Consider the following 27649-nt stretch of genomic DNA (forward strand, 5'->3'; position numbering starts at 1 on the left):
TTGATATAGGTATATGTATATAGAGTTTTTGTTACTAAATGGTTTATTTCCTAGATGTTTACTGAACTGCAACAGATGAGGCAACAGTTACCAGACATGGAATTTGGCCGACGAATGGCTGTAGAACGTGAGTTGGAGAAGGTTGATGCTGTAAGATTAATTAATATAGTTTTTGATGAAACTGGACACTTCGTGCTGTATGGAACAATGCTGGGCATTAAAGTTATAAATGTAGAGACAAACCGGTAAGCTTTGCTATGAGGTATGTTTTTTAAAAATGTGTTTGTGGGGGACAGTTTCCTCCATCATGGGAACAGTGGTAGTATTGTTTGTTCCAAGAAAAGTTGAATGGCCCCAAATGTCTAAACTTAACCAAATGTTTTGACTGGATTTTTCTGTGGTCTCTTGGTTGTTTATAATCTTATGTAGAAAGTTTCCACTCATGTTTATAAAAGAAATGGAAAGAAGATATGCATAGTTTCAAGTTGTTGTGTGTTTTTTTTTAACAAGTTTGTCTGTCTTTTGCTTATTGGTTTAAATTAGCCTGGTTCATGTTAAATCTTGCCAAAGATTTTAACCGCAGAATTCAGCATTACTTCCTGCTAGACATAAAATCAAAAGTTAAAATGCATGAAACCACAGTAAGCCTTTTTTGTGAAAACAGTCCATTTGCTCTTAGTACAAAATAGCTACAATCAGATACTCTCACTGAATGTAAATGAACAGAACTTAATATTTTAAGGAGAAAAAAATGTCCTGTACATTTCCATGTATAAACGTATTGTAGTTCTTGGCAATACAAAATCTTTGAAGTTTTGCAGAACAGTTAACAGACATGGAATTTTAATAAGAATAGGTTAAAACTGGATAAACAAATGATTGATTGTTTTTAATAGACCTTACTTTTTTGAACAGTTTTAGGTTCACAGCAAAATTAAGAGGAAGATACAGAGATTTCCCATATACCCTCTGCCCCAACACATGCATAGCCTCCCCATTATCAACATCCCCCACCAGAGTGGTACATTTGTTACCATTGATGAACCTACATTGACACATCATTGTCACCCAGAGTCCATAGTTTACATTAGGGTTCACCCTTGGTGTTGTATATTCTATAGGTTTGGAGAAATGTATAATGGCATGTATCCACCATTATATTATCATATAGAGTAGTTTTACTGCCTTCAAAATCCCCTGCTCTGACTGTTCAACCACTGATCTTTTCACCATCTCCATAGTTTTGCCTCTTCCAGAATGTGATATAGCTAAAATCATATAGTATGTAGTCTGTCCAGATTGGCTTCTTTTGGTAATATGCATTTAAGTTTCTTCCATGCCTTTCCACAGCTTGATAGCTCATTTCTTTTTAGCACTGAATAATACTCCATTGTCTGGATGTACCACAGTTTATCCATTCACCTACTGAAAGACATCTTGGTTGCTTCCAAGTTTTGGCAGTTATGTATAAAAGCTGCTATAAACATCTGTGTACAGGTGTTTGTGTAGTCATGCCAGCTCCTTTTGGTAAATACCAAGGAGCACAATTGCTGGATCATATGGTAACAGAATGTTTAGTTTTGTAAGAAACAGCCAAACTGCCTTTCGAAGTGGCTGTACTCTTTTTGCATTCCCACCAGCAATGAATGAGTGTTCCTGTCACTCCACATCTGTGCCACCATTTGGTATTGTCAGTGTTCCAGATTTGGGCCATATTAATAGATGTGTAGTGGTATCTTGTTTTAGTGTGGATTTCCCTGGCAACATAAGAGGTGGAGCATCTTTTCATATGCTATTTACCATCTGTATATCTCTTTGATGAAGTATATGTGAAGGTCCTTGGGACATTTTAAATTGGGTTGTGTTCTTATTGTTGTGTTTTAAGAGTTCTTTATATATATGAATATATACATATATACTTTAAAAAAAAAAAGAGTTCTTTACATATTTTGGATAACAGTCCTTTTTGAGCTGTTCTCCTAGTCTGTGACTTTTCATTCTCTTGATTGGTTTTTTGTTGTTGTTGTTTTTTATTGAGATGGAGTCTTGTTCTGTCACCCAGGCTGGAGAGCAGTGGCACGATCTCGGCTCACAACCTCTGCCTCCTGAGTTCAAGTGATTCTTGTGTCTCAGCCTCCCTAGTAGTTAGGATTACAGGTGCCTGCCACCATGCTTGACCAATTTCTTGTATGTTTAATGGAGATGGGGTTTCACCACGTTGGCCAGGCTGGTCTTGAACTCCTGACCTCAAGTGATCTGCCTGCCTCAGCCTCCCAAAGTGCTGGGATTACAGGTGTGAGGCACCGTGCCTGGCCTCATTTCTATTTTTTAACCTGAAAATTATAGCTGCCTACCGGTTTAAATTGATACCTTTTGGGGGGTAGAGAAACACTTTTAAAAATCTTTCACTAGTTGTTTTGTACATAGATAAGATAGTTGATTCCCAGCTTTTATCTGTAAAGTTGTCATAATTGGAATTAACTTCGGTGATTCTGTTGTATAAAGCATTGTTATATTTTTAGGTGTGTGCGGATTTTAGGCAAACAAGAAAATATTAGAGTGATGCAATTGGCTTTGTTCCAAGGGATAGCCAAAAAGCATCGTGCTGCAACTACTATAGAGATGAAAGCTTCTGAAAATCCTGTTCTTCAGAATATTCAAGCTGACCCAACAATAGTCTGTACATCATTCAAAAAGAATAGATTTTACATGGTATGTATAAGTACTAGGAGATTAGACCGTAATGTTCCTTCCAGGTTGGTTTGACTTTTCTTTGTTGTACCTTCAACTGACGAGAATGTTGGCATGAATAGCAGACTTCCTAAACAACCAGAATACCATCTTACATTAATATTGTAGAATTTTAAAGTAGGAGTTGATTGTAAGTATCTCTGTACTGTTTTCCATCATGTTTTGACATTTTTCAACCTCACTTCCACAACTATTTGTGTTTTTTTAGATAGTAGGAAGTTAGTGGTTATAGTCATAATTACATCCAAAATAGTTTCACTGTGGGATTTTAAAATAGTGTTTTTATTTTTTCAGCCTTTACTGTTGAATCTAATTTATCTTCCCCAAATTAGCACAGCTTCCTTCTCTAAATGCATTTCCTTTTTTACCTTTTGACTTTTATTTTAATGGTGCTACCTTGGGATTATATATTCCTGTGGAATTTTTTTTTTCCTCTGGAGAACTAAAAGTACTTTGCATGTTAACTAGACTGAGATAGTTAAAATCAAACTACTATGCCATCTAGGAGTAGCACAATTTTATTTGTTCATCCAAGCAGGAAAATCAAAAGTGTAGAGACCTATGCCCTTGCATTCTATCCTTCACAATGGAATCAGAGAACTTTTTAAGACCCAAACGTGACTCTTATTTTCTGCCTAATACCCTTTAATGGTGCCCCAGCTATCTATGCTGGCTGGCCCTCCTCACTTCTGTAGCTTTATCTTTCTTCATTTTTCGTTCATTTGCTACACCAACCATACTGAAAGTTCACATGTAGTTGAGTGTGCTTTTTAAACTCTGGGCCTTTGCACATGCTATTCATTCTGCCAGCCACACACCTCTCTCCAACTCCTAACTCATACTTCAAGTCTCAGTTTGGAAGCCCCGCTTTTTTTTGGAGATGGCATCTTGCTCTGTTGCCCAGGCTAGAGTGCAGTGACGCGACTTCGGCTCACTGCAGCCTCTGCCTCCTGGGTTCCAACAATTCGCCTGCCTCAGTCTCCTGGGTAGCTGGGATTACAGGTGCATGCCACTACACCCAGCTAATTTTTGTATTTTTAGTAGTGACAGGGTTTCACCATGTTGGCCAGGCTGGTCTCGAACTCTTGACCTCAGGTAATCCACCTGACAGCCTCCCAAAGTGCTGGAATTACAGGTGTGAGCCACCGCACCCAGCCTGGAAGCCCTTTTTAACATCAAGTCTGAGTTAGATGTGCCTGTTGTGTTTCTCTTACGCTTCCCCTGTCATATGATGTGTCATACTTTTTGTGTGAACATCAATAATTTGTTTCTTTCTTTTGTCTCTGACGCTGTGCTCTTCTTCTGAAGATAAAATCCATAAATACAGGCACTATGTCTTCTTCACTGTTAAATCCAGAAAGTTAGGAAATGACTGTGGCATTATAATATATTCATTCATTCCTCCAAAATATTGTAAACTGTTACAATGCTATTAAGGTTAACAGCATTTGATAAATGTATGAAATAGCAGTTTCCCTACCCCAACCAACCTTCCATCTAAATGGGTAAATTCTTTTAAGATGAGAATTTCATTTACAACTTTCAAAATCGTTACTAAAAATTTATTAGTATATGAAGAAAAAAATTAATCGTTTTTACCTTTAATTTAACTTTGTTAGGAAGTAAAAATTATCCATAAAAGATAATTCTTGGCCAGGAATGGTGGCTTATCCCTGTAAATCCAGCACTTTGGGGGGCCCAAGCAAGAAGATCATTTGAGCCCAGGACCAAGACCTGCCTGGGCAACATAGCAAGACCTCATCTCTACAAAAAATTTAAGAAGCTAACCAGGCATGGTGGTGTGCACATGTGGTCTCAGCCATGCTGGAAGCTGACGTGGTAGGATCTCTTGAGCTAAGGAATTCGAGGTTGCAGTGAGCTATGATCACACCACTGCACTTCAGTCTGGGTGACAGAGCAAGACCCTATTGCTAAACAAAAACAGGCCAAAAAGGATATTTCTTGATATACACTAAAAACACATACACTAATTTTCCATGCACTTTATTCAAAAAACTTTGTTATATTTTTTCTTTTCCAAGTTTACTTGTATGTTGATTGAAGTATATATATTCATTATAAAGTTTGAAAAAATAGAGAAACAAAATAAGTCATTCACTGTAGCTTTATACAGCTAACATTGTTATGAATTTTCTTTGAGTCTTACTAGTACATATTCTTAAGCAAAACTAAAATGGTATGCATATATATGAATTTTGTGTCCCATTTTTCAGATCCAACATAAAAGTATAATTTTACAAATCCATATATGAGCTAAATCATGATAATTTTTCAGATCCAACATCGTGAAATAAAAGTATAATTTTACAAATCCATGTATCAGCTAAGTCATAACTTTAAAAAATTCATATAAACATATAGTACAACAGACATGCCATTCCTTTGAAAACTGGAGAATAGGATGTTAAGGTGATAGCATCCTAACTTGGTTGTTTATTTGGAATCTATCCAAGCAGATCAAGGAATGACATTAGGCAAGATAGGGATGGAGGCACTAGCTTTACGTTCCCATAATTAAGTTACATCAGATAGAGGTTGCTTAGGAGAGAGCATTTCTACTTAAAGTAAAAGAAACAGGCCTTGAGAAGTCCAGAGTTTTAACAACTGAAAGGTTTTTCTCAATTCTTCCTAGACCCCGAGGATCTGAGATTTCTACAACTTCACTGAAAATTTGCATTCTTTCTCCTATGCTTCAGGGTTTAGATTCTAGGTCAGGTGGGACTGTGAAAAAAAATCAAGGATCCATTACGGATTCATTTTTGTGAATCCTTATTCTACCTAGCATGGGGTCCTGCTCATAGTAGTGATAACAACTGTTAATATGTATATAGTACCCTCTACGTATTAGGCACTGTTCTCCAAGGACTTAATATCTATTCGTTTAATCTTCACAACTACCTTCATTGCAAGGTAGGTACTGTTATCATATATGAGTGAGGGAAGAGAAGAAATGAATTCACATCCCCAAAGTCGCAGAACTGGAATTCAAATCCAAACAATCTAAATAATGAAGTGAGCAACAAACAGGTGGCACGTTAGGCCTTACTAGAAGGCATTAAGTCGAGAGCTACCACAAATGAAACAATTATTCTTGTTAAATGTTTGCCCAAGAAAATTTCTAACCAAAGAAATTAAATTCCATTTGAAATCAATGTGTGCAGTATGTTATGTGGATCCTTTTCATATTAGACAATGTAAAAATAATTGCCTGACACATCCTGTGATGGGAAGTGATTCCTGAAATAAGGATTCTGACATGAATTCTTACATTTCTTAAGTACTTCATTAGAAATTCTATTGTTCATAAAATTTTTTACCAGATGAAAACTTTAATTCGTTGACTCACTTTTTACTTTCCTCCTGGAGTTTACCAAACGAGAACCAGAAGATACGAAAAGTGCAGATTCTGATCGAGATGTTTTTAATGAGAAACCTTCTAAAGAAGAAGTCATGGCAGCTACTCAAGCTGAAGGACCTAAACGAGTTTCGGACAGTGCCATTATCCACACCAGCATGGGAGACATTCACACCAAACTTTTTCCTGTTGAGTATGTATAACAGCTGTTTTTATTGGCTTACGTAATTAAGAATGTAAATATGTATATCTGAAGAAACCATGCAACTTAAAATTCCTGTTACTTTGACTTAAGGAATGTTGAAGAAATGTTTGATAAAAAACCATCTATTCCTGAGCTTTCTGATAAGTGTTATGGTAGAAAATGGGAAATTTTTATACATATATACTTTATAGGTTCATTACAAGGACAAAATATATTGGCTATGAAAGTGCTGAGTGTAAACTGTAAAGTGATATACAAATGTGTATCACTGTTACTGTTAACAGCACATCTGAACTCTAGGTTTTGTGGATTGCTTTGCTTTCCTCTCAAAGCACATCCTTAAGAGAAAGATAATTATGTTTCCTTACCAACAGTTGCTAGATACCTATTATCTCTTTATAGTTTCAGTAGTTCTGTGTTTTAAAAGTGAACTACAAGCTGGGTGCAGTGGCACGCACTTGTAATCCCAGCTATTCAGGAGGTTAAGACAAGAAGATCAGTGGAGGCCAGCAGTTTGAGACTAGCCCGAGCAACATGGCAAGACCCTGTCTCTTAAAATTTTTTTTTTTTTATTAGCTGGGCATGGTGGCACGCACCTGTATTCCTGGCTATGCTAGAGGCTGAGGTCAAAAGATGTCTTGAACCCAGGAGTTTGAGGCTGCAGCTAGCTATGGTCACACCACTGCACTTCAACCTGGGCAACAGAGTGAGACCCTGTTTCTACAAAAACAAATTACAACAAAACCATAAGGGCTTCAATTGAAAAAAAGGTGAACAGTTTTCTGGACAGTTTAAAAGCCTGTAAAATTAACATACAATGTCAAATGCAATAGAGTATCTCTGGCCATTCTTGACCCAAAAAATGACATCTTTTACAACACTTTTACTTAAAAGGTCTTATTTATTAATATTTTGAATATGAATGTTTTATACCATATCTTGGTACTCAACAAATAACTAGGCAGTTCTAGACTCTTGGACAGTCTCACTTTAAGTGCTCAAAACCCATGTACTCTTTGGTGATGTACTTGGGTACAAGATTCTCTTGGTTCGTCCATTTCCAGCTCTTAGAAGTATTACATGGTAATGGACCATATGAAATAATTGCATAATATCAGTTAATATTATTGAGAAAGCTTCATACTCTGAGTGTGATTGTCATTTAAAGGTGAATAAATTTAGATGTCATTTCTATGATTAAGGTTTTGGCCAAGAGTATGTCACTGTAGCATAACAATGCTTTTGTAAGAAAATGACCTTTCCCAGGAACTTAACCTATACTACTACATGCAGACCTATAATACTATATGGAGTAAACTAACTTAAGATATTGGGCCAGGTGCAGTGGCTCAGGTCTGTAATCCCAGCACTTTAGGAGGCTGAGGCAGGAGGATCTCTTGAGTTCAGAAGGTCAAGATCAGCCTAGGCAATATAGTGAGACCTTTTCTCTTAAGAAAAAAACATATTTTTAAGGTGCTGTGGCTGTATTTTTTTTGACTGCTAAATGACCTTGAAATTTTAATACTGTCAAATATTAGTTAAGCAGTCATGTTCTAAAGATAACTAAGTTAAACAACAAGAATATACTACTTACATGACCCTCCATGCTTGTCCTGAGATTGGAGATAATGAAAAAAAAAAACTGTCCTTCTGAAACATTCAGAAGACATGGAAACATCATTAGGAAGCAGAACTGCAAAGAAAACTGTTTTAAGATGCTCTGAATAGGTTTCATATTTGTAACATATGTCTTAATAGGTGCCCTAAGACAGTGGAAAACTTCTGTGTTCACAGCAGAAATGGTTATTATAATGGGCATACATTTCACCGTATAATTAAGGTAAGTTACACAAATTTCATGTGATTTAAGAAATACTGTATTATTACATAGCAATAGATTTAAGTGCAAGGAATCTTCTTCTCTCACACTTACCAGTTTAGTGGAAAGGAACAGGAAAAATATACTATGGAAGCCAAAGAAGGAGTGGATGGTCATAAATATCAACATCTAGAATCAACAGGAATAGTGGCATGATTAGAAACACTGAAGCAATATTTTGTCAGCAGCTAAAGGGTAAGATAATGAATAAAGGGTCATGCTGAGATAACATCAGTAACCTAGGTAACCTGTTTGTAGTGGCTAGATAGGGTCTAGATCTAGAAGATATGATTTTTTAATCATAGAGGAGCCACAATGCCATCTGATCTGTGAGAACCTGTAATATACCAAGGAGGAGAGAGAACTCAGCCCCTGGATTTTGTTGAGCAGCTTTCCATAAAGTGGATGGGGCACTGATACAGTGCTTGGTTTCTGGCAGGTCAGAAACGGCAGGATGAAAAGTCAGATCTCAGGTTCCTAAAGGAATCAGCGAAAAGGCTTTCCAAGAAATCCAGAGTATTTGGGGAAAGGGAGAGGGAGAAGAGGAGGGCAATTATATAAAACATAACATACAGATCCTAAAATTTATAGTATTAACTGGCTTTATTTAGGTTATTGGGAAAGATAGAACATGTCTATAAATGAGAAGATGACCTTTGCATTTATGTTTCAATCAAGGTGGTGGTTGAGCAATGGAAATACATCCAAATTTAAGTGTAAGGGTTTAATCAAATCACTTTATAGTGACAGTTAATATTACACTGAATACAAAGCACTCTTGGCAGAAATAAAACTTCAAAGCGTACGTATATAGAAAAGGACAGTGTAATGTTTTTGTGTACTTTCTGTTAAGGGCTTCATGATTCAGACAGGAGATCCAACAGGTACTGGTATGGGAGGAGAAAGCATATGGGGAGGAGAATTTGAAGATGAATTTCATTCAACATTACGACATGACAGGCCATACACACTCAGCATGGCTAACGCGGGATCAAATACTAATGGATCCCAGTTTTTCATAACAGTAGTACCAACGGTAAGTACAATATCATTGTTTATAAACTACAGATTGATAGGTTATGATGTAAGAGAGTGAACTCAGTAGAACTGTGTTATTCTGTATTTTCTGCATTATTTATATCATCTACCAGAATACAAATATGAAAATGATCGAGAATATAAAATTATGTGACTAACGAGTTTAGAATTGGTAAAACAATACTTCCACTGTAGTAAGAAATACAATAGACTGCGATTCAAGATATTTGAGTTTCAATCTCAACTCTGCCTCTACTGATGATGTAACCTAAAATAAATTATTTCACTTCTGTGAGCCTATTTCCTCATCTTTAGAATACAAAGATTAGAGTATATGAATTCACAATTTTGAGACAATTTCCCCCACATTTTTAGTATCTCTGAAATCAGAATACATTAAAATTTGATGAAATACAGTGTAAGGTAACCTAGCTCTATTGCTATGCCGTAACACAAAATTATAAAAATTACCTACTTTTTGTTTTGGAATTAAGCACTAAGTGATGAAGAAGGGAAAAATATAACTACCATCTGCCAGGCACATAGTTTTATGTAGTATTCACAGTACTTCTACTATCAGTATCCCCAGTTTTCAATAATAGATGAAGAAACAGTGAGACATGATTAACTTGCCAAAAGGTCAAGTAGCCAAGCTAGCATTTGAACTCCCATCTGTCTAATGCCAAAGTATGTGCTGCATAAACTATTTCAAATTGCCTCTGAATAAACTGTTCAGGTAAGAGTCCTCCAGAGACCTTTTAAAGCCTTAGCCACAATTCTGTAAGCCATGTGAAGTAACTTACCTTTAGGGAAGATCTTCCAGTTCCCTTTGGTCTGAAAGATGCAGATATTTAATTAAACATTATACTATGCTTCTATTTTTTTTAATACACTGGAAATAACTTTTAAAAGCTGCTACATTTTTATTGCTAAGAAATTATTGTACTTCTTTTTAAATATATGCTAAAGGGGAGCGTAAACTTAAATTCTCTTTAATTTGCTCAACCGGAGGATATAATTTAAAGAAATTGGGGTTTACCAAGATTTTCCATTTGTCCTCCAACACAGCCTTGGCTTGATAATAAGCATACAGTATTTGGACGAGTGACTAAAGGAATGGAAGTTGTACAGAGGATCTCCAACGTCAAAGTCAATCCCAAAACAGATAAGCCCTATGAGGATGTCAGCATCATAAATATTACTGTCAAGTAAAATAAGATTTGTTTTAATGTACTTGCGAATAAAAATACAATATTAAACAGATTATTTTACATTAGGAAGCTTAGGACTTGCTGAATATACAGATCATGTTTCAAAGATACAGTATTTTTGTATTTTTTATTAAAGGCTATTTTTTTAAAATTACCTTTGACTTTTCTCACAATATTTCTAATCCTGGGAGGTGATAAATTGAAATGGACTAAACTCAGGCAAACAGCACTCATTATAGGTAATTTCCAATGAGCCTCAAATTAAATATTAAATAATTACGGTACTCTCCTCCACCCCTTTTCCCATGGCTTTCTTTCTGTCAACCATGATCCAAAAATAGGTGAGTACAATCCAGTGAGATATTTTCAGACAGCAAGACCACATTCACCAACTTTTATTACAGTATACTGCTATAGTTGTTCTATTTTATTGTCGTTAATCTCTTATTGTGCCTAATTTATAAATTAAACTTTATCATATATATATATATATATAGGAAAAAACAATATATATGGGGTTTAGTATCATCTGAAGTTTCAGGCATCCACTGGAGGTCTTAGAAAGTATCCCGTGCGATGACAACTCTATTAAATAATGACAGTGGTACACAACTGTGCTTTACTTTTTGAATACATGCCAGATACTCTGCCCTTATGTTTAGAGGAGTGCAGATCCCTCCTTTAAGAAAAAAATGTTAGGATCTGATATTATATGTCATTTCCTTTGTTTTACAAGGTTTCAATGCCAAATATTTTAGTCTTTTGATAATTGTTTAGTAAGTAGTGGTAAGTAAAGCCTCAATAAACAGGAAGTCACTTTGGTCAAAGTGTTATATTCCTTAATAATTATGAAATATTCTTTCAAATGAAAGATTCAGAATAAGTGAATACCTGAGTCCTTTACTCAGGTAAAGAACTCTTTCAGATTATTTTTCTAACATAGGTAAACAATTTTTTCTGTCCTCAAGTTATAGTATATCTTTAGAAAATATACCATTTAGAAGTATACATAAAAATTTTGGTATCTATCAATAGAGAGATTAGTAGAAATTGGAGCAGTAAAACAGTATAAGCACAAATTCATATATTGATCTTCTTCACGTACACTTATAACTTAATTCATAACTATTAAGACTCACTGCTTCGTTTCCAGAAAGACTCTTTCAGACACTTACAGGAAGAACATTCTCAACAGACCTGTGTAGGGAATTTATACTCTTAAGTTTTAAATCGGCTTAAAGTTTTCCTTCTATTGATCAGCAGGATTCTTTCCTTTATTTATTTCGTGCTACAAACTTGTGAGATAGGAGATTATGCCAGATTGTGCTCCTGTAATGTATTAAGTAGAACTTAAAGTTGGACATGAAAATGACTTTTCAATGTGACATTTACTGTTTCTAATTTTAGTTGTTTAGACTTATCTACCTAGCTTTATTCATTCCTAAAAATTTAACCTAAATTTTTGGTAATATTGCCACCAAGTGGTGATGATGCCTAATTCCCCAACAAATACAATTATTTTGCTTCGAGTGAAAATCATATTTGACTAATGAATTTTTCGATTAATATCAAAAACTTAATCAGCAGACCTAAAAACATACATTGCCCATGTCTTTTTAAAAGCATGTTTTAAGTTATCAGGATATAATTTCATTCTTATTCATTAGTCCTTTTCATCATTTATTCTTTCTTTTAGGGAAGAATACAGCTGTCTTCTTCTTTGTTACCACTTTGCCAATTGAGAAGTATCCCAGTGTTACATAAAAAGCCTTTCTCTTAGCAGTATTAATTCATGAGCTACTGCTAAGTTTTGCAAGCCATTTTCTAAAATGGTCATTTAAAATACTATGTTTTCTTATGAAACAAGTTTACATTTAAAATTTAAAAGGCAGTAACAAAAAGTTTCACTTTGTTCAATGTAAAACTTTAGCTCCACCTTCAAAACACTATGGTTATATTACTTATTTAAATGTGGCCTGCACATCACTTCTCGGCCTTTTGGCTAAGATCAGGTGTAGTTAAGATCAAGTTTAGTATCTGTTCTCATCAGTAAATGTGGCCTATGTTGCAAATTCAAAACGTTATTTCTAAAATTTTGCTGTGTCAAATTACTACATCTCAAATTTGACAGGCATGCCAACCCATACCCATTTTGTTTTATTTTCTCTCCTAACCACAGCACAAATAATGACTTCTTAAATTGGTTACGACTAGCAATAATATTAGGTAGATGGTTCAAGAAAGAGACTTTCAAGAATAATGATGGGACTTCTTAAAAATGATCTTAACAAACATTTTATTGCTGTCTATACTTATCATATATGTAGTGCAAATAATGGCTTCTGATGGTTATAAAGCATTCCTGAATTATAGACTACGGCTATACACTTGACATACCTGCTTTATATAACATACAGTAATATTTGGACCTAATACAGAAATTCAGCTACTAGGAAAATTCTAATATACTGTATATAAAAAAGCTGTCTTAGTTTCCCAGGGGAGACTAGCACAGTCTTAACTAATGATTAGTGAAATAATACAACCACAAATAGTAATAGGAGCTTGAGAAAAATATTTCTTTAAAAATGAATCACACACAAACACCTGCCATTATACATACATTATGATCAGGCACAATTTTTAAATTGTGTTTAGTTAAATGCTAATTAAGAATGTGCATTACAAAGTTTAGCAAAATTAGTGAAAAGGGAAGCAGGTTCACCTTAGCGTTACACTTTTTTTCTTCAATTAACTAGTAAACAAGTTCTCACAAGCAATACAACACCTTTTTTATTTTTCACAGTTATTGAAATCAGTCAAATATTAAATAATTTAATTCAGAAGTATTATTTATGCACACAAACTACACTTGTAACAGCATGACCTTTTACCTGAAAAATAAAGGATGAAATACTACATTTACTTATTTACATATTGCCCATAACACTGACAGGCTTTTTTTTTTTTTTTAATGCTTTGTTTTCTAAAAGTTGTATTGTTTTTAAACAAAAATAGATTTGAAAAGCGTGAACCACAACAGTGCTACCAAAAAGTCACATCTTGTTACCAGACATCACTGTCCTTATAACAATTCAACTAATAAGGTTTAAGATTTAACTTCATCCTAATGTATCAGAACATTAAAAAAAACAGTCTCAACGTACCTATTTAAATAAATCGTGCTTCCATAATGAGAGTATCCTTTAAAAATGAAAAACAGTAAAGAGCACACATTTTTATTTACTCACAACACTGAATAATTAATGTAAACTTTTTGAATTTTTTTTTCCTTTAGACATTTTTCCTCTAGAGTAACTTTTCAAGGCCTTCTCATGAAGAGCCTTAAGTTTTATTGTCAAAATAAATGCACTTATTTTGGGAAACAGTTTGAAGTAAGTAATAAGCATTCGCCACTGTACTAACAACTTCTCTTGAAGTTCATTTTCTATTTAGGTCACTAGCTTTTACATAAAGCCAACCCTGGTTCTGTGTAACTTACTACATTTTACCTATAGTCATTCCCACAAAGGATGCAATATTATATTGGAAAGAAATATTACTTTAAATATGTTGAAAAATGAAGGACCAATTTAGAGCTCTGACCTAGGTTCAGTCCTGGAAATGGGTCTTTCATAGATGCAGATCCAATTACTTTCACAGTTTTATTACTGTTCAGTTTATTACTAACCTGACAAGCCTAATTAGGTAACATTTCACTCTGTCTCATTGTGTTTTATACAAAATGTTGTAGGAGAAAGTTAATAAAACACTATATAAAATATTAATTTTCTATACCTTATAGTTCTTAGCATTAAAGGTGTTCTGTTAACTCTGAACATAAAGTAATCCTATTATCCAAAGATGTAGTTTGGATTCTATTTCATTAAGCAACTGTCATTTCTACTACTAAATGCTGCCAACATTCAGTGAAAAGGCAGGTTAAAAGAAGAAGCTATACTTCACTTGCTTCACACAGGTCTCATTAGGCACTCAACTGGCTATTCTTTTTTCACTGGAAGAATAAACCTTCACTTACCCTTTCTCTGTGACTACCTCTTTCCCAGTATATTGGTCACATATTATTTGAAAAACTTAAATAACAAATATACTTTTTAAAAGAATGTATATTCCATAAATTTCTATTTAATTCAATCTAATCTGCTCAATTAGAAATTTAATTCTGCCACAAAATTTTTTTAAAGCAGTGTACTGAATTCCCAATCCAAGATTCCTTTATACATATATATATATGCATCCTAAATTACCATCTTTTGAGATGTATTTCTTAAAACATATTATGTGCAAAGTTACTTTTAACCACAAAACTTCAAACAACTGCTGCCTTTAAAATCAAGCAACATCCAATACTCCAGCAGCTACAAGTTGCCGTGAGAGCCAGTCCAACCCTTCATACAGTCCCATACCACTTCGAGCATCACAGCCCTGAATATACCAGCTACGGCCACAGCATAATTTATGGAGACTGAGTAGTTCAGTGATTTCTTCTACTGACAGTGCTCCAGCAACATCCTGAAAGATATACACACATTTTTTATCAGTCCATCCAAATTATAATTTTTCTAATTATCACTATTTATAGAGAAATTTGTTGACAGTGTTCTAACAGAAGCCTAAACAAAAAACCTAGATTCATGTTTCAGTAATTACTCTGAGATTAATAAGAATAGATAAAATTAGTTTGGTTTAACTAATTTATATGTGTGTGTATGTATATATTTCGTAAGGCTAGCTTAACAATGAAATCAATAAAGGCCTTGCAACCTAAATGGAAACATACTGCCTAAGTAATTTTTTTATGTTTTGAGATGGAGTCTTACTCTGTCACCCAGGCTGAAGTGCAGTGACATGATCTTGGCTCACTGCAACCTCTGCCTCTTGGTTCAAGCGATTCTCCTGCTTTGGTCTCCCAAGTAGCTGGGATTACAGGCATGTGCTACCATGCCCGGCTAATTTTTTTGTATTTTTAGTAGAGACGAGGTTTCACCATGTTAGTCAGGCTGGTCTTAAACTCCTGACCTCAAGTGAGCCACCAACCTCAGCCTCCCAAAATGCAAGGATTACAGGCATGAGCCACCGCGCCTGGCCTGCCTAAGTGTAAGGCATCAACTTAAAAGAAAAAAAAATTAACACAGAGAAACCTTAATAAATGGTTTATATATAGGGTTATATATTGAAGAGTTCACTACATTCCCACTCTGAACACCCATTGCCCCAACTTCCCAGGAGCAACCACCAGTTTTACAACCTATTTTTCCAGAAAATTTCCGTGCACACTCATGCAAGACACAAACAGGAACATAGTTTAGACTTTCTATAACTTGCAGGGTTTTCTGTTTGTTTTTTACGTAAACATGTTGAAGATGAGTATCTTTCCATTATCAGCACAGATGGTCTGCATTATTTTTAATATCAGAATTCCCTTCCATTGTGTGGCTGCAACATAATTTAACCAGTCCTATACTGAATGTTCAGATTGAAGTTTTGTGCTTATGTGCTATTATAAATCCATATGTATACACATACGTACATAAACATACATACACAAGTTGACATACATTTATGTATATTTGCAAAATTATCTGTAGGATAACCTTTGGATATCTACCAGATATATAAAGGTAGAATTGCAGGGTAAAGGACTTTGATGAGTATTGCCAAACTGTCCTCCAAGAAAATGTCTCAGTTTAATAACCCACGAACAGTGTTGACCAGGCGTAGTGGCTCACACCTGTAATCCCAGCACTTTGGGAGGATGAGGCGGGCAGATCACTTGAGGTCAGGAGTTTGAGACCAGCCTGACCAACACAATGAAACCCCGAATCTACTAAAAATACAAAAGTTAGCCGGGTGTGGTAGCAGGCACCTGTAATCCCAGCTACTTGGGAAGCTGAGGCAGAAGAATCGCTTGAATCTAGGAGGGGGAGGTTGAAGTGAGCAGAGGTTGTGCCACTGCACTCCAGCCTGGTGACAGAGCAAGACTCAGTCTCAAAATAATAATAGTAACAGTTGTGTATAAGTCTGAGGATTATAAAACACTTTCATCTTTAACCATCTGATGAGCAGAAAATGGTATTTCACTGACTTATTTGCATGTCTTAAATATACCAGTTCTTGATAGTTTGCCTTTTTTATTAAGGGGAAAATTCTTTATTCTTCAGCCTACTCTTCCCCTCCCATGACATCTCCTGTGCTCCACTTCTACTCTCCTTCTACCTCTACTTAAAAGCATCTCATCCTCCTAGAAAGGCTCAAGGTCTAGGAATCTTCAGCTACTCCCAGTCCTTCATCCTCTCCATTCAGTGACCAGTTCTGCCTCAAAGTCTTTTCCATCTGCCTCTGCCTTTCTATTCCTCTAATTCAGACTCTTGTTAATGCTCACTTGAATTATTTAAGCAATTTACTGCATCTCCCTGTCTCCAGTCCTTTGCCCTGATTCATTCTACCCCCAGAATTACAGTATTGAAACACTGATATGATCTTATTACCCACTAATCCAACACTTTGATGACTCCTCTTTGCTCATAGAACCAAAACCTAAATTTCTCAGTGTAGCCCTGTCAGACCTTTACAGCATGGCCTTGTCTGTTATTCTAAATTCTCTTCATCCTCTACTTAGACCTGACATATAGATCTGCTTGATGTTCCCTAAACTAAAAACATTCATGCTATAATCTCTGTCTATAATGTTCTTCCTTTCACATACTGACTCAGCCTCATCCATAATTTCAACTCAAATCCTACATTTTGCAATGTTACAACATGCCACATTTAGAACTACTTTCCTAATTCCCATAATAACACTGTGTTACTGAAGTTACTTATCAGTCTTCTTTGTATTCAGATCTCACTTATGTGTTCATATGCATACACAGGAGTTTCTGGTGAGAATTAACTACCTTATTTCTATTTTGTATACTCCCAGGTACCCAGCACAGCATTTTCACATAGATTGTACTCAAAATACACAGAAGAAACTTTATAAATATCTATTGAACTGATTGTCTTCTGAAATATTTCCAGTTGCCTTTTGACATGCACAAAACTACTAAAATAAATATTCCAATATAAAAATGCATTACCTGTTTGTTAGCAAAAATCAGGAGCAGAGCATCTCGGAGTTCTTTTTCTGTTAACAACTTTGCAAGTTCGCTGTGTGCTTCACTAATTCTGTCTCTATGACTGCTGTCTACAACAAACACAACAGCTACCCCAAAAAACAAACAAACAAACAAACAAAAAACAGTCACTTGCTAAAGTTCAGTAAATGAACCAAATATTTAATGATGTCATTATTATGTTATGGTTAGAGTTTGTCTACCATCATTATTTTCACACAGAGGCTGCCTAGTATGGCAGGGGCACCTACAAATAATTAACAGTATGATTTCAAGTAGTTTACATAACTTCTCAGGTTTAGTTTCCCCATCTAGGAAAGGATTTATAACACTTGCTCTATCAAATGCAAATTGGTCTGTATATCAAATAACATTTTTTACATAACGAATTTCAAAATATGCCTCATGATCCTCTACCTACTGATGCTACTTGTTCTTCGAATACTACTTTTGTAATATTTAGTCTTTGAATAAACGACTAAAAGATAAAAACCATCACCATTTTTATCTCTCCAAAGTATTATGTCTAAGTTAACTATCTCCAGACTTTCAACCATTCCTCATATTCAAAATTTCATTTTTGTAGGGCACAGTGGCTCACACCTATAATCCCAGCACTCTGGGAGGCTGAGATGAGAGGATCACTTGAGCCCAGGAGTTCGAGACCCCTGGGCAATATAGTGAGACCTTATCTCTACCAAAAAAAAAAAAAATTAAAAGTTAGCTGAATGTGGCCGGGCGCGGTGGCTCATGCCTCTAATCCCAGCACTTTGGGAGGCCGAGGTGGGCGGATCACGAGGTCAGGAGATCGAGACCATCCTGGCTAACATGGTGAAACCCCGTCTCTACTAAAAATACAAAAAAATTAGCCAGGCATGGTGGCGGGCGCCTGTAGTCCCAGCTACTCAGGAGGCTGAGGCAGGAGAATGGCGTGAACCTGGGAGGCGGAGCTTGCAGTGAGCCAAGATTGCGCCACTGCACTCCAGTCTGGGCAACAGCAAGACTCCATCTCAAAAAAAAAAAAAAAAATTAGCTGAATGTGGTGGCATACACCTAGTCCTAGCTACTTGGGAAGCTAAGGTGGGAAGATTGCTTGAGCCCTGGAGACAGAGGTGACAGTGAAATGCAATCACGCCACTGTACTCCTGCCTGGGCAACAAAGCAAGATTCTGTCAAAAAAAAAACAAAAAAAAAACACATTTTTTTCTATTAATTATGGCTCATAATAATATCAAAAATCCCAAAGTAAAAATAATTATTCAGTCTCTCATCTTGGTGGAAAGCAGGATAACATACAGAATAAGTGGCATGAGCTTAAGCACTATGTTGGGGTCTATGAAGCAAAAGTGTAGAATAAGACCCAAATGTGACTAAAACCTATGTAGAGTATAGGTATGATATAATACAGTTTGGTCAAAAGCAAGCCACTGTAAGTTCTTCTGCAGGTAATAACTATTTGTGAAAGAACTGTGGGAGTGGGGCTATAGTGAGATTATAATGGGATAAATGTTGCGTTTAACTGAATTCAGCAGAATCATACAACATAAATTCAACTCTATACCACTACACTACCAGCAGTCACACCCATATAATACTGGTAATATACACTCTCTGTTAAGAGAAGCAAGAGTACTCTTAACTGACTGTATCTAAGCTATGTATGGTTTTTATTCTGTAATAACGGTATATCAGGAATAAACTAAAAGTACATATCCTAATCTTTCTACTTTCATTTTTTACAAGATAAGAAACTGGCCACCGGTACTTAAGTCAAGGACTTAATTGTAAGTATCAGCTTTGCTAGTTAAATCAGTACACTGAAAACTATCATCCTAAAAATGTGAAAAATTAAATGTCATGTTTAACTCTCACCTTGAGTATTGAGGTAATAATGTTTCCACAATGGTCTTAATTTGTGTTTTCCACCTACATCCCAAATAGTGAATTTTAGATTTTTATATTCTACAGTTTCCACATTAAAACCTGTTTTTTAAAAAAAAAGTTACTTTTATACTATATTGGTATTTACAATGAATGACACATCAAACACAGACAACCCCCAGTTTATTTACTGTGACTTATCAATTATCTATATGCAGCAATATCTACTGAAGCCTCATCAACCCCATTCCTACTCCTACATGGAGAATGTATACCTGTAACAGCTCCTAGCCCTCTAAACTTCCACCAAGGTCCTTAGGACCTTGGGATCCATGTACCTTCCAGCTCTGTTCCACTACTACCCCCCACCCCACACCCTCAGCCAGGATCACCAATCCTCTATTCCTTCCAACTGTCCCACTAATACTCTGTTTCTTCTTTTTATCCCCATCCACATTTCAATCTCATAGCCATACAATCTTGCATTTTTTCTCTGAGATGCTGATATCTTAGAGCCAGAAAAGAGCCCACCACCATGATAGATCAGTATCAAATAAGACCCCAAGAACTCGGCTGTAAGCTAGGGTTTGTCTATTAACTGTCCTTTAAGGTAAAAACCAATATTCATACTTACCAATTGTTGGAATGGGCTGCATGAATTCATCCTGTTTTAACTTAAACAAGATAGTAGTTTTTCCAGCACCATCCAATCCTAACGTAACAACCCGAATTTCCATTTTTGGTCCAATGTGAACGCGATTATCCTATAATTTAAATATTTTTAAATATGTTTGACATGCAGTTAAAAAGTAGTAGCATTTAGCACCTTTATTATTTCTACATCTCCTATTCATTCCTCAACCATTGCAATCTGAATTGTATTCCTCAAAATCCTGAGTCTGATCTCAAGAAGATGAACTCCTTCCCCATGGCTAAATCTTGCCTTAGTAAAACTGACCACTTTGTCTTTGTATAACAGAATATACATACCCACTTAATTTTCTCAGATTTTCTAACCCAAATGAATCCTCTAAATCTTAAACATGTTTTTATGCTATACTAAAAAACTCACAATAAGGCTAAATTAATTAAAATGAAAAAGTGCTGCTCAATTCCCAGAAATTTCTACTACGAATCTGATGTATATCCCTCCAGACACTTTCCCATGCACATACTGGCCAACATACACAAACAAAACAATTTTTTTAAAAAAAAGTATCACCCAAACATTGAAACTAATGGGTTTCACTCAACAGTATATTATGGAATCCTTTCAATACCTATCGACCAACTTTTACTTTTAATGGCTTCTTTACATTTCATAAACCACAATTTAAACCCCCAACTGATAGATTTTAGGTAATTTCTGATTTTATGATATTACCAATAATGCTATAATGAACATTTTTATATATTACTAGCTGCATAATTTCTCTGCTTCTTTCATCTCATAAAAGGAGGATTAAAATAGTACAAAATTTACATAGGATTCTTGAAAGGATTAACTTTTAAGAATACATATAAAAGTCCTTACAACAGTTCCCAAAATATATGTGTTATTTTTGCTTACTCCTTTGAGCACTCTTTGCTTGGATTTTATGATACAAACTTTTCCTGGTTTGGTTTTATCCCATTTTTGGATGCTCCTTCTAATTTTTCTTTAATCCAGCTCTTAAATGTTGGTATTCTTGAGGGTCTATATGAGGCCTCTTTCTCATTCTACATATTTTCATTCTCATCATGAGCTTTAATTACCATCTATATTATGGCTCCAAATCTATACTTAAGTCCAGTTATACACCTCAGAAATAAAACAATATATGGAACAGAACTACTTCTGTGAGAATTCTAGAGAACAGTTAAGAAACTATAGCACCCAGGCCATAAAACCAAGAAGGCATTCCAGTGAAAGGGGTAATAAAATTTGGGGCATTCTGTGCACTCATCCCTGCCCTTCCGCATATCCGACATAGTGAGGATGAGGTGCAACGAGGAGGAAACTACAAAATACTAGCAAACTGAATTCAACAACACATTAGGCCGGGCGCAGTGGCTCATGCCTGTAATCCTAGCACTTTGGGAGGCCGAGGGGGGTGGATCACCTGAGGTCGGGAGTTCGATACCAGCCTGACCAACACAGAGAAACCCCGTCTCTACTAAAAATACAAAATTACCCAGGCATGGTGACGCATGCCTGTAATCTCAGCTACAAGGAGGCTGAGGCAGAAGAATCGCTTGAACCCAGAAGGTGGAGATTGCAGTGAGCCGAGATTGCGCCACTGCACTCCAGCCTAGGTAACAAGAGCGAAACTCTGCCTCAAAAAAAAAAAAAAAAAAAAAAAAAAACAACCACACATTAAAGGGATTGTGCACCATGACCAAATGGGCTTTATACCTAGAAGGCAAGAATTATTCATCATCAATCAGCGTAATACACAGAATGAGAGAAAAAAAGCACATAATCATCTCAATAGTTGCAGAAAAAGCATTTAACAAAATTCAATACCCTTTCATAATAAAAACATTCAACAAACTAGGAATAGCAGGAAACTGCCTCAGTTAACATATACCATATATGAAATGCCCACAGCTGACATCATACTCAAAAAACTGAAAGCTTTTTCTCTAAGATAAAGAACAAGAAGATGCCCACAGAGCAATTAGGCAAGAAAAATAATAAAAGACATCCAAATTGTAAAGGAAGATGCAAAATTATATCTCTTCACAGATGACATGATCTTGTATGTAGAAAACCCTAAAGAGTCCACACAAAAAGACCTATTAGAAAGAATAAAGTCAACAAAGTTTCAGGATATAAAATCAACATGAAAATCAGTTGCATTTCTATACATTAACAATAAAAATCCCAAAAGGAAATTAAGGAAACAATTCTACTTACAATAGCATCAAAATTATACTTTCAGGGATCATTTTTATAGTTCATGACTAAAGAAGTTTCTCTGAACATGGAGAGAAAAAAAAGTTTAAGATACTTAGGAATAAACTCAACCAAGATGGTGAAAGACTTAAGATACTATGTTGGTGCAAAAGTAACTGCGGCTTTTGCCAGTACTTTTAATGGCAAAAACCACAATTACTTTTGCACCAACCTAATATGTAGGCATACACCTAACCAAGATGGTGAAAGACTTGTACACTAAAAACTACAAATATTGCTAAAATAAATTAAGACATAAATAGACATTCCATGTCCATGGATTGAAAGACATAATATTAAGATGTGAATAATAGCCCGGGTAATTTATATAGATTCAATGCAATCCCTATCAAAATCCCAATCATGTTTTTTGTGGAGATAGAAAAAATTAAGCTAAAATTTATAAGGAAGCTCAAGTGACCCTGAATAGCCAAAACAATTTTGAAAAAGAAAAAAGTTGGAGGACTCACACTTCCTTACTTCAAAATATATTACAAAGCTAATGTATTGTTCTGTTTTCACACTGCTATAAAGAAATACCTGAGAGTGGGTAATTTATAAAGAAAAGTTTAATTGGCTCACAGTTCCACAGGCTGTCCAGGAAGCATGATGCTGGCATCAGCTTGGCTTCAGGGAAAGCCTCAGGAAACTTACAATCATGATGGAAAGCAAAGAGGGAGTGAGGCATTTCACATGGCAGGAGCAGGAGCAAGAGAGAGCAAGAGAGAGGGTGGGGGAGGTGCCACACCTCTCATGAGTTCTCATGAGAACTCACCTATTATGGCAAAGACAGTACCAAGGGGGATGATACTAAACCATTCATGAGAAACTGCCCCCATGATCCAGTCACCTCCAACCAGGCCCCATTTCAACATTGGGGATTACAACTGGACATGAGATTTGGGCAGGATAGATCCAAGCCATATCAGCTACAATAATGAAAACTATGTGGTACCGGCATAAAGATGAGACATACAAACCAACAGAATAGAAGAGAGAGCCCAGAAATAAACCCTCAGGAATAGGGTCACATGATCTTCAACAAGGGTGCCAGGACCACTCAATGAAAAGACAGCCTCTTTAATAAATGATGCTGGGGAAACTGAATATCTACATGCAAAAGGATGTTGTGTATCTTACACCACCTACAAAAATTAACTCAAAATGGCCATACACTTAAGACCCCAAACCATAAAACTCCTAGAAGAAAAAACAGAGGAAAAGCCTCATGATATTGCATTTGAGAATGACTTCATGGATACACCAAAAGCACAGTAAAAAAAAAAAAAAAAAAAAAAAGCAAAAACAGACTACATCAAATTTACAATTTTTGTGCATAAAATGACAAAACAGAGTGAAAAATCGACCTATGACATGGGAGAAAATATTTGAAAGTCACAGATCTGATAGGGAATTAATATCCAGAATATATAAACTCCTACAATTCAACAACAAAAATAGTCAACCCAATCACAAAGTGAGCGAAGGACTGAAATAGACATATTCAAGGCAATATACAGATGGCCAACAATTATATGAAAAGATGGTTAACGGCACTAGTCATCAGAGATATGGATATCAAAACAAATAAGGTATCATTTCAAACCAATCAGGATGACTACTATCCAAAAACAGAAAATAACAAGTGTTGGTGAAAATGTGGAGAAACTGCACCCTTGTGCACTACTGGTGGAACTGTAATATGGTGCAACCATTATGGAAAACAGTATGGTGATTCCTCAAAAACAGAACTACTATATGATCTACCAACTTCACTTCTGTGTATATATCCAAAAGACCATGAAAGCAGGGTCTTGAAGAGATATTTGTACAATCACGTGCACAGCAGCAATATTCCCAGTAAACCAAGAAGTGGAAGCAACCCAAGTTTCCATCAACAGATGAATGAACAAACAAAATGTGGTATACACATTGTATTAGTCCATTTTCATGCTGCTGATAAAGACATACCCGAGACTGGGAAGAAAAAGAGGTTTAATTAGACTTACAGTTCCACATGGCTGGGGAAGCCTCAGAATCATGACAGGAGGCAAAAAGCACTTCTTACATGGCAGCGGCAAGAGAAAAATGAGGAAGAAGCAAAAGCGGAAACCTCTGATAAACCCATCAGATCTCGTGAGACTTAATCACTATCACGAGAATAGTACAGGAAAGACCAGCTCCCATGATTCAATTACCTCACCCTGGGTCCCTCCCATAACACATGGGAATTCTGGGAGATACAATTCAAGTTGAGATTTGGGTGGGGGCACAGCCAAAATCTCAAGCATATCATTCTGCCCCTGGCCCCTCCAAACCCTGCCCCTACAGCAAACTTTTGCCTAGGCTTCTAGGTGTTTTCATACATCTTCTGAAATCTAAGCAGAGGTTCTCAAACCTCAATTCTTGACTTCTGTGCACCCACAGGCTCAACAACAGCACATGGAAGCTGCCAAGGCTTGGGGATTCCACCCTCTGAAGCCACAGCCCGAGCTCTACATTGGCCCCTTTCAGCCACAGCTGGAGCAGCTGGGACTCAGGACACCAAGTCCCCAGGCTGCACACAGCATGGGGACCCTGGGCCCAGCCCATGAAACCACTTTTTCCTCCTGAACCTCCAGGCCTGTGATGGGAGGGGCTGCCATGAAGGTCTCTGACATGACCTGGAGACATTTTCCCCTTGGTCTTAGGTATTAACATCAGGTTCCTTGCTACTTATGCAAATTTCTGCAGCCGGTTTGAATTTTTCCCCAGAAAATGGGTTTTTCTTTTCTATCGCACAATCAGTCTGCAAATTTTCCAAACTTTTATGCTCTGCTTCCCTTATAAAACTGAAGGCCATTAACAGAACCCAAATCACCTCTTGAATGCTTTGCTGCTTAGAAATTTCTTCCACCAGATACCCTAAATCATCTCTCTCAAGTTCGAAGTTCCACAAATCTCTAGGCAAATGCCACCAGTCTCTTTGCTAAAACAGTAACAAGAGTCACCTTCGTTCCAGTTCCCAACAAGTTCCTCGTCTCCCTCTGAGACCACCTCAGCCTGGATTTCACTGTCCATATCATTATCAGTATTTTTGTCAAAGTCATTCAACGAGTCTCTAGGAAGTTCCAAACTTTCTCACACTTTCCTGTCTTCTTCTTAGCCCTCCAAACTGTTCCACCCTCTACCTGTTACCCAGTTCCAAAGTTGCCTGCACATTTTTGGGTATCCTTTCAGCAACACCTCACTCTACTGGTACCAATTTACTGTATTAGTCCATTTTCACACTGCTGATAAGGGCATACCCGAAACTGGGAACAAAAAGAGGTTTAATTGGACTTACAGTTCCACATGGCTGGGGAGGCCTCAGAATCATAGCGAGGGGCAAAAGGTACTTCTTACATGGTGGTGGCAAGAGAAAAATGAGGAAGAAGCAAAAGCAGAAACCCCTAATAAGCCCATCAGATCTCATGAGACTTATTCACTATCACAAGAATAGCATGGGACAGACTGGCCCCCATTATTCAATTACCTTCTCCTGGGTCCCTCCCAAAAACGTGGGAATTCTGGGAGATACAATTCAATTTGAGATTTGGGTGAGGACACAGCCAAACCATATCACACATGCAATGGAATATTATTCAGCTTTAAAATGGAAGAAAATCCTTTCACATGCTACAATATGGATGAATTTTGATGACAGGCCAAGTGGAATAAGCCAGCCACAAAAAGGCAAATACTATATGATTCCACTTATATGAGGTATCAAGTCAAATTCATAAGGGAAAAATACAATAGTGGTTACCAGGGACCGATGAGAGGGGGCTGAGGGGAATTGTTTAAAGGGTATAGAGTTTCAGTTCTACAAAATGAAAAATTTCTGGATATCTGTTTAACAATGTGAATATACTTAACAGTACTGAACTGTATATTTTTAAATGGTTGAGATAGTAAATTTTTTATTATGTGTTTTTTACTACAATAAATAAATGTGGCATATCCTCACAATGAAGTACCTTGCAGCTGGAAAAAGGAACAAAAAATGTCACTTTATACTGCTACAGAGTGATGTTTAGGATGTACAGTTAAGCAAAAAGAGCAGGAAAAAAAAGTGTGTAAGGTATTTCACCTTTTAAATCCAAGTGGTGTGCATACAAATATATAAACATATGTCTCTATACTTGTTTAAATGATGACTAAAACTAAGAAAAAATTCTAAATGATTTTCTATGGGGAATGAAGTAAAAAGGGTAGAAGGAACAGGCAAAAAAGCCAGATTTCTCTGAATAAACCTTGCTTTGAACATTTGACTCTGGATCACATAAACATTTCACATAATTGTGAAAACATAATTAAATTTAAAAAAAAACAGCCCCTAAAAATAGAAAGCAAAATGGTACACATGAACACTTTTTAATCAGGGAGAACCCACTTTAAAAGAGGTTTAAATATATCAACCAAATCCCAAGTATGAAACTTGCTTGGATTGTATCTAAAATAAAGCAACCATTAAAAAAATTGTTTTGAAAACGATCTGAGAAATTTGAATCCTAACAATAGTTGATAATATTAGTGAAAATATTAGAGACTTATTATTAAACTTTTTTATGTAATAATGATATTTTGGCTTTTTTTTTTAAGTGATGGGAATTTCACTATATTTCCCAGGCTGGTCTTGAAGTCTTGGGCTCAAGCCATCCTCTCACCTCAGCCTCCTGAGTAACTGGGACTATAAGGTATGCCACCATGCCCAATTATTTTTGTTTTGTTTAGTTTTTGAGGTGGAGTTTTGCTCTTGTTACCCAGGCTGAAGTGCAGTGGCGTGATCTCAGCTCACTGTAACCTCCACCTCCTGGTTTCAAGTGATTATCCTGCCTCAGCCTCCCAAGTAGCTGGGATTACAGGCATGCACCACTACGCCAAAAATTTTTGTACTTTTAGTAGAGATGGGGTTTCTCCATGTTGGTCAGGCTGGTCTCAAACTCCTGAACTCAGGTGATCCACCCGCCTCGGCCTCCCAAAGTGCTGTGATTATATGTGTGAGCCACCGCACCTGGCCCCAATTATGTTTTTAAAAAGAGTCCTTATCTTTTGGAGATACACCCTAAAATATTTCATAGATGAAATAAGATGTTGGGATGAAATAATATGATATTAGGATTTGCTTCAAAATACCCTGGGAGATTGCAGGTAGAAAAAGGAGTAGGTAAAAGGGGAGATGAAATAAGTTTATAATTGCTCAAGTGGGT

At 36.2% G+C, this 27649-nt stretch overlaps 2 protein-coding genes and 1 pseudogene across 10 annotated transcripts in view; 2 read left to right on the plus strand and 1 right to left on the minus strand.

The window, feature by feature from the left end:
- PPWD1 (peptidylprolyl isomerase domain and WD repeat containing 1) overlaps positions 1 to 10969 on the plus strand; it is a 24397-nt gene extending 13428 nt beyond the window's left edge. For 3 of the 5 annotated variants that reach the window (XM_032145159.2, XM_032145161.2, XM_058433867.1), the window contains 6 exons: positions 55 to 245; positions 2523 to 2712; positions 6139 to 6320; positions 8091 to 8172; positions 9065 to 9247; positions 10318 to 10968. In XM_032145159.2, the coding sequence (XP_032001050.1) occupies positions 55 to 245; positions 2523 to 2712; positions 6139 to 6320; positions 8091 to 8172; positions 9065 to 9247; positions 10318 to 10461 (972 nt within the window). In that variant the 3' untranslated portion in view covers positions 10462 to 10968. Of the gene's footprint in view, positions 1 to 54; positions 246 to 2522; positions 2713 to 6138; positions 6321 to 8090; positions 8173 to 9064; positions 9248 to 10317 lie in introns of all 5 variants that reach the window. The other 2 variants (XM_032145158.2, XM_032145162.2) reach the window with 1 other exon arrangement.
- Positions 10970 to 12442: 1473 nt separating this feature from the next.
- LOC116462791 (U2 spliceosomal RNA) lies at positions 12443 to 12594 on the plus strand (annotated as a pseudogene).
- Positions 12595 to 13018: 424 nt separating this feature from the next.
- TRIM23 (tripartite motif containing 23) overlaps positions 13019 to 27649 on the minus strand; it is a 36086-nt gene continuing 21455 nt past the window's right edge. For all 5 annotated transcript variants that reach the window (XM_058433869.1, XM_058433870.1, XM_058433871.1 and 2 more), the window contains 4 exons: positions 20115 to 20244; positions 19472 to 19582; positions 17564 to 17688; positions 13019 to 14993 (listed from right to left, as the gene is read on the minus strand). In XM_058433869.1, coding sequence (XP_058289852.1) covers positions 14814 to 14993; positions 17564 to 17688; positions 19472 to 19582; positions 20115 to 20244 — 546 coding nt within the window. In that variant the 3' untranslated portion in view covers positions 13019 to 14813. The remainder of the gene's footprint in view (positions 14994 to 17563; positions 17689 to 19471; positions 19583 to 20114; positions 20245 to 27649) is intronic.

This window comes from Hylobates moloch, unplaced genomic scaffold (assembly GCF_009828535.3).
Source record: "Hylobates moloch isolate HMO894 unplaced genomic scaffold, HMol_V3 SCAFFOLD_23, whole genome shotgun sequence".
In the NCBI taxonomy this organism is placed as follows: Eukaryota; Metazoa; Chordata; class Mammalia; order Primates; family Hylobatidae; genus Hylobates; species Hylobates moloch.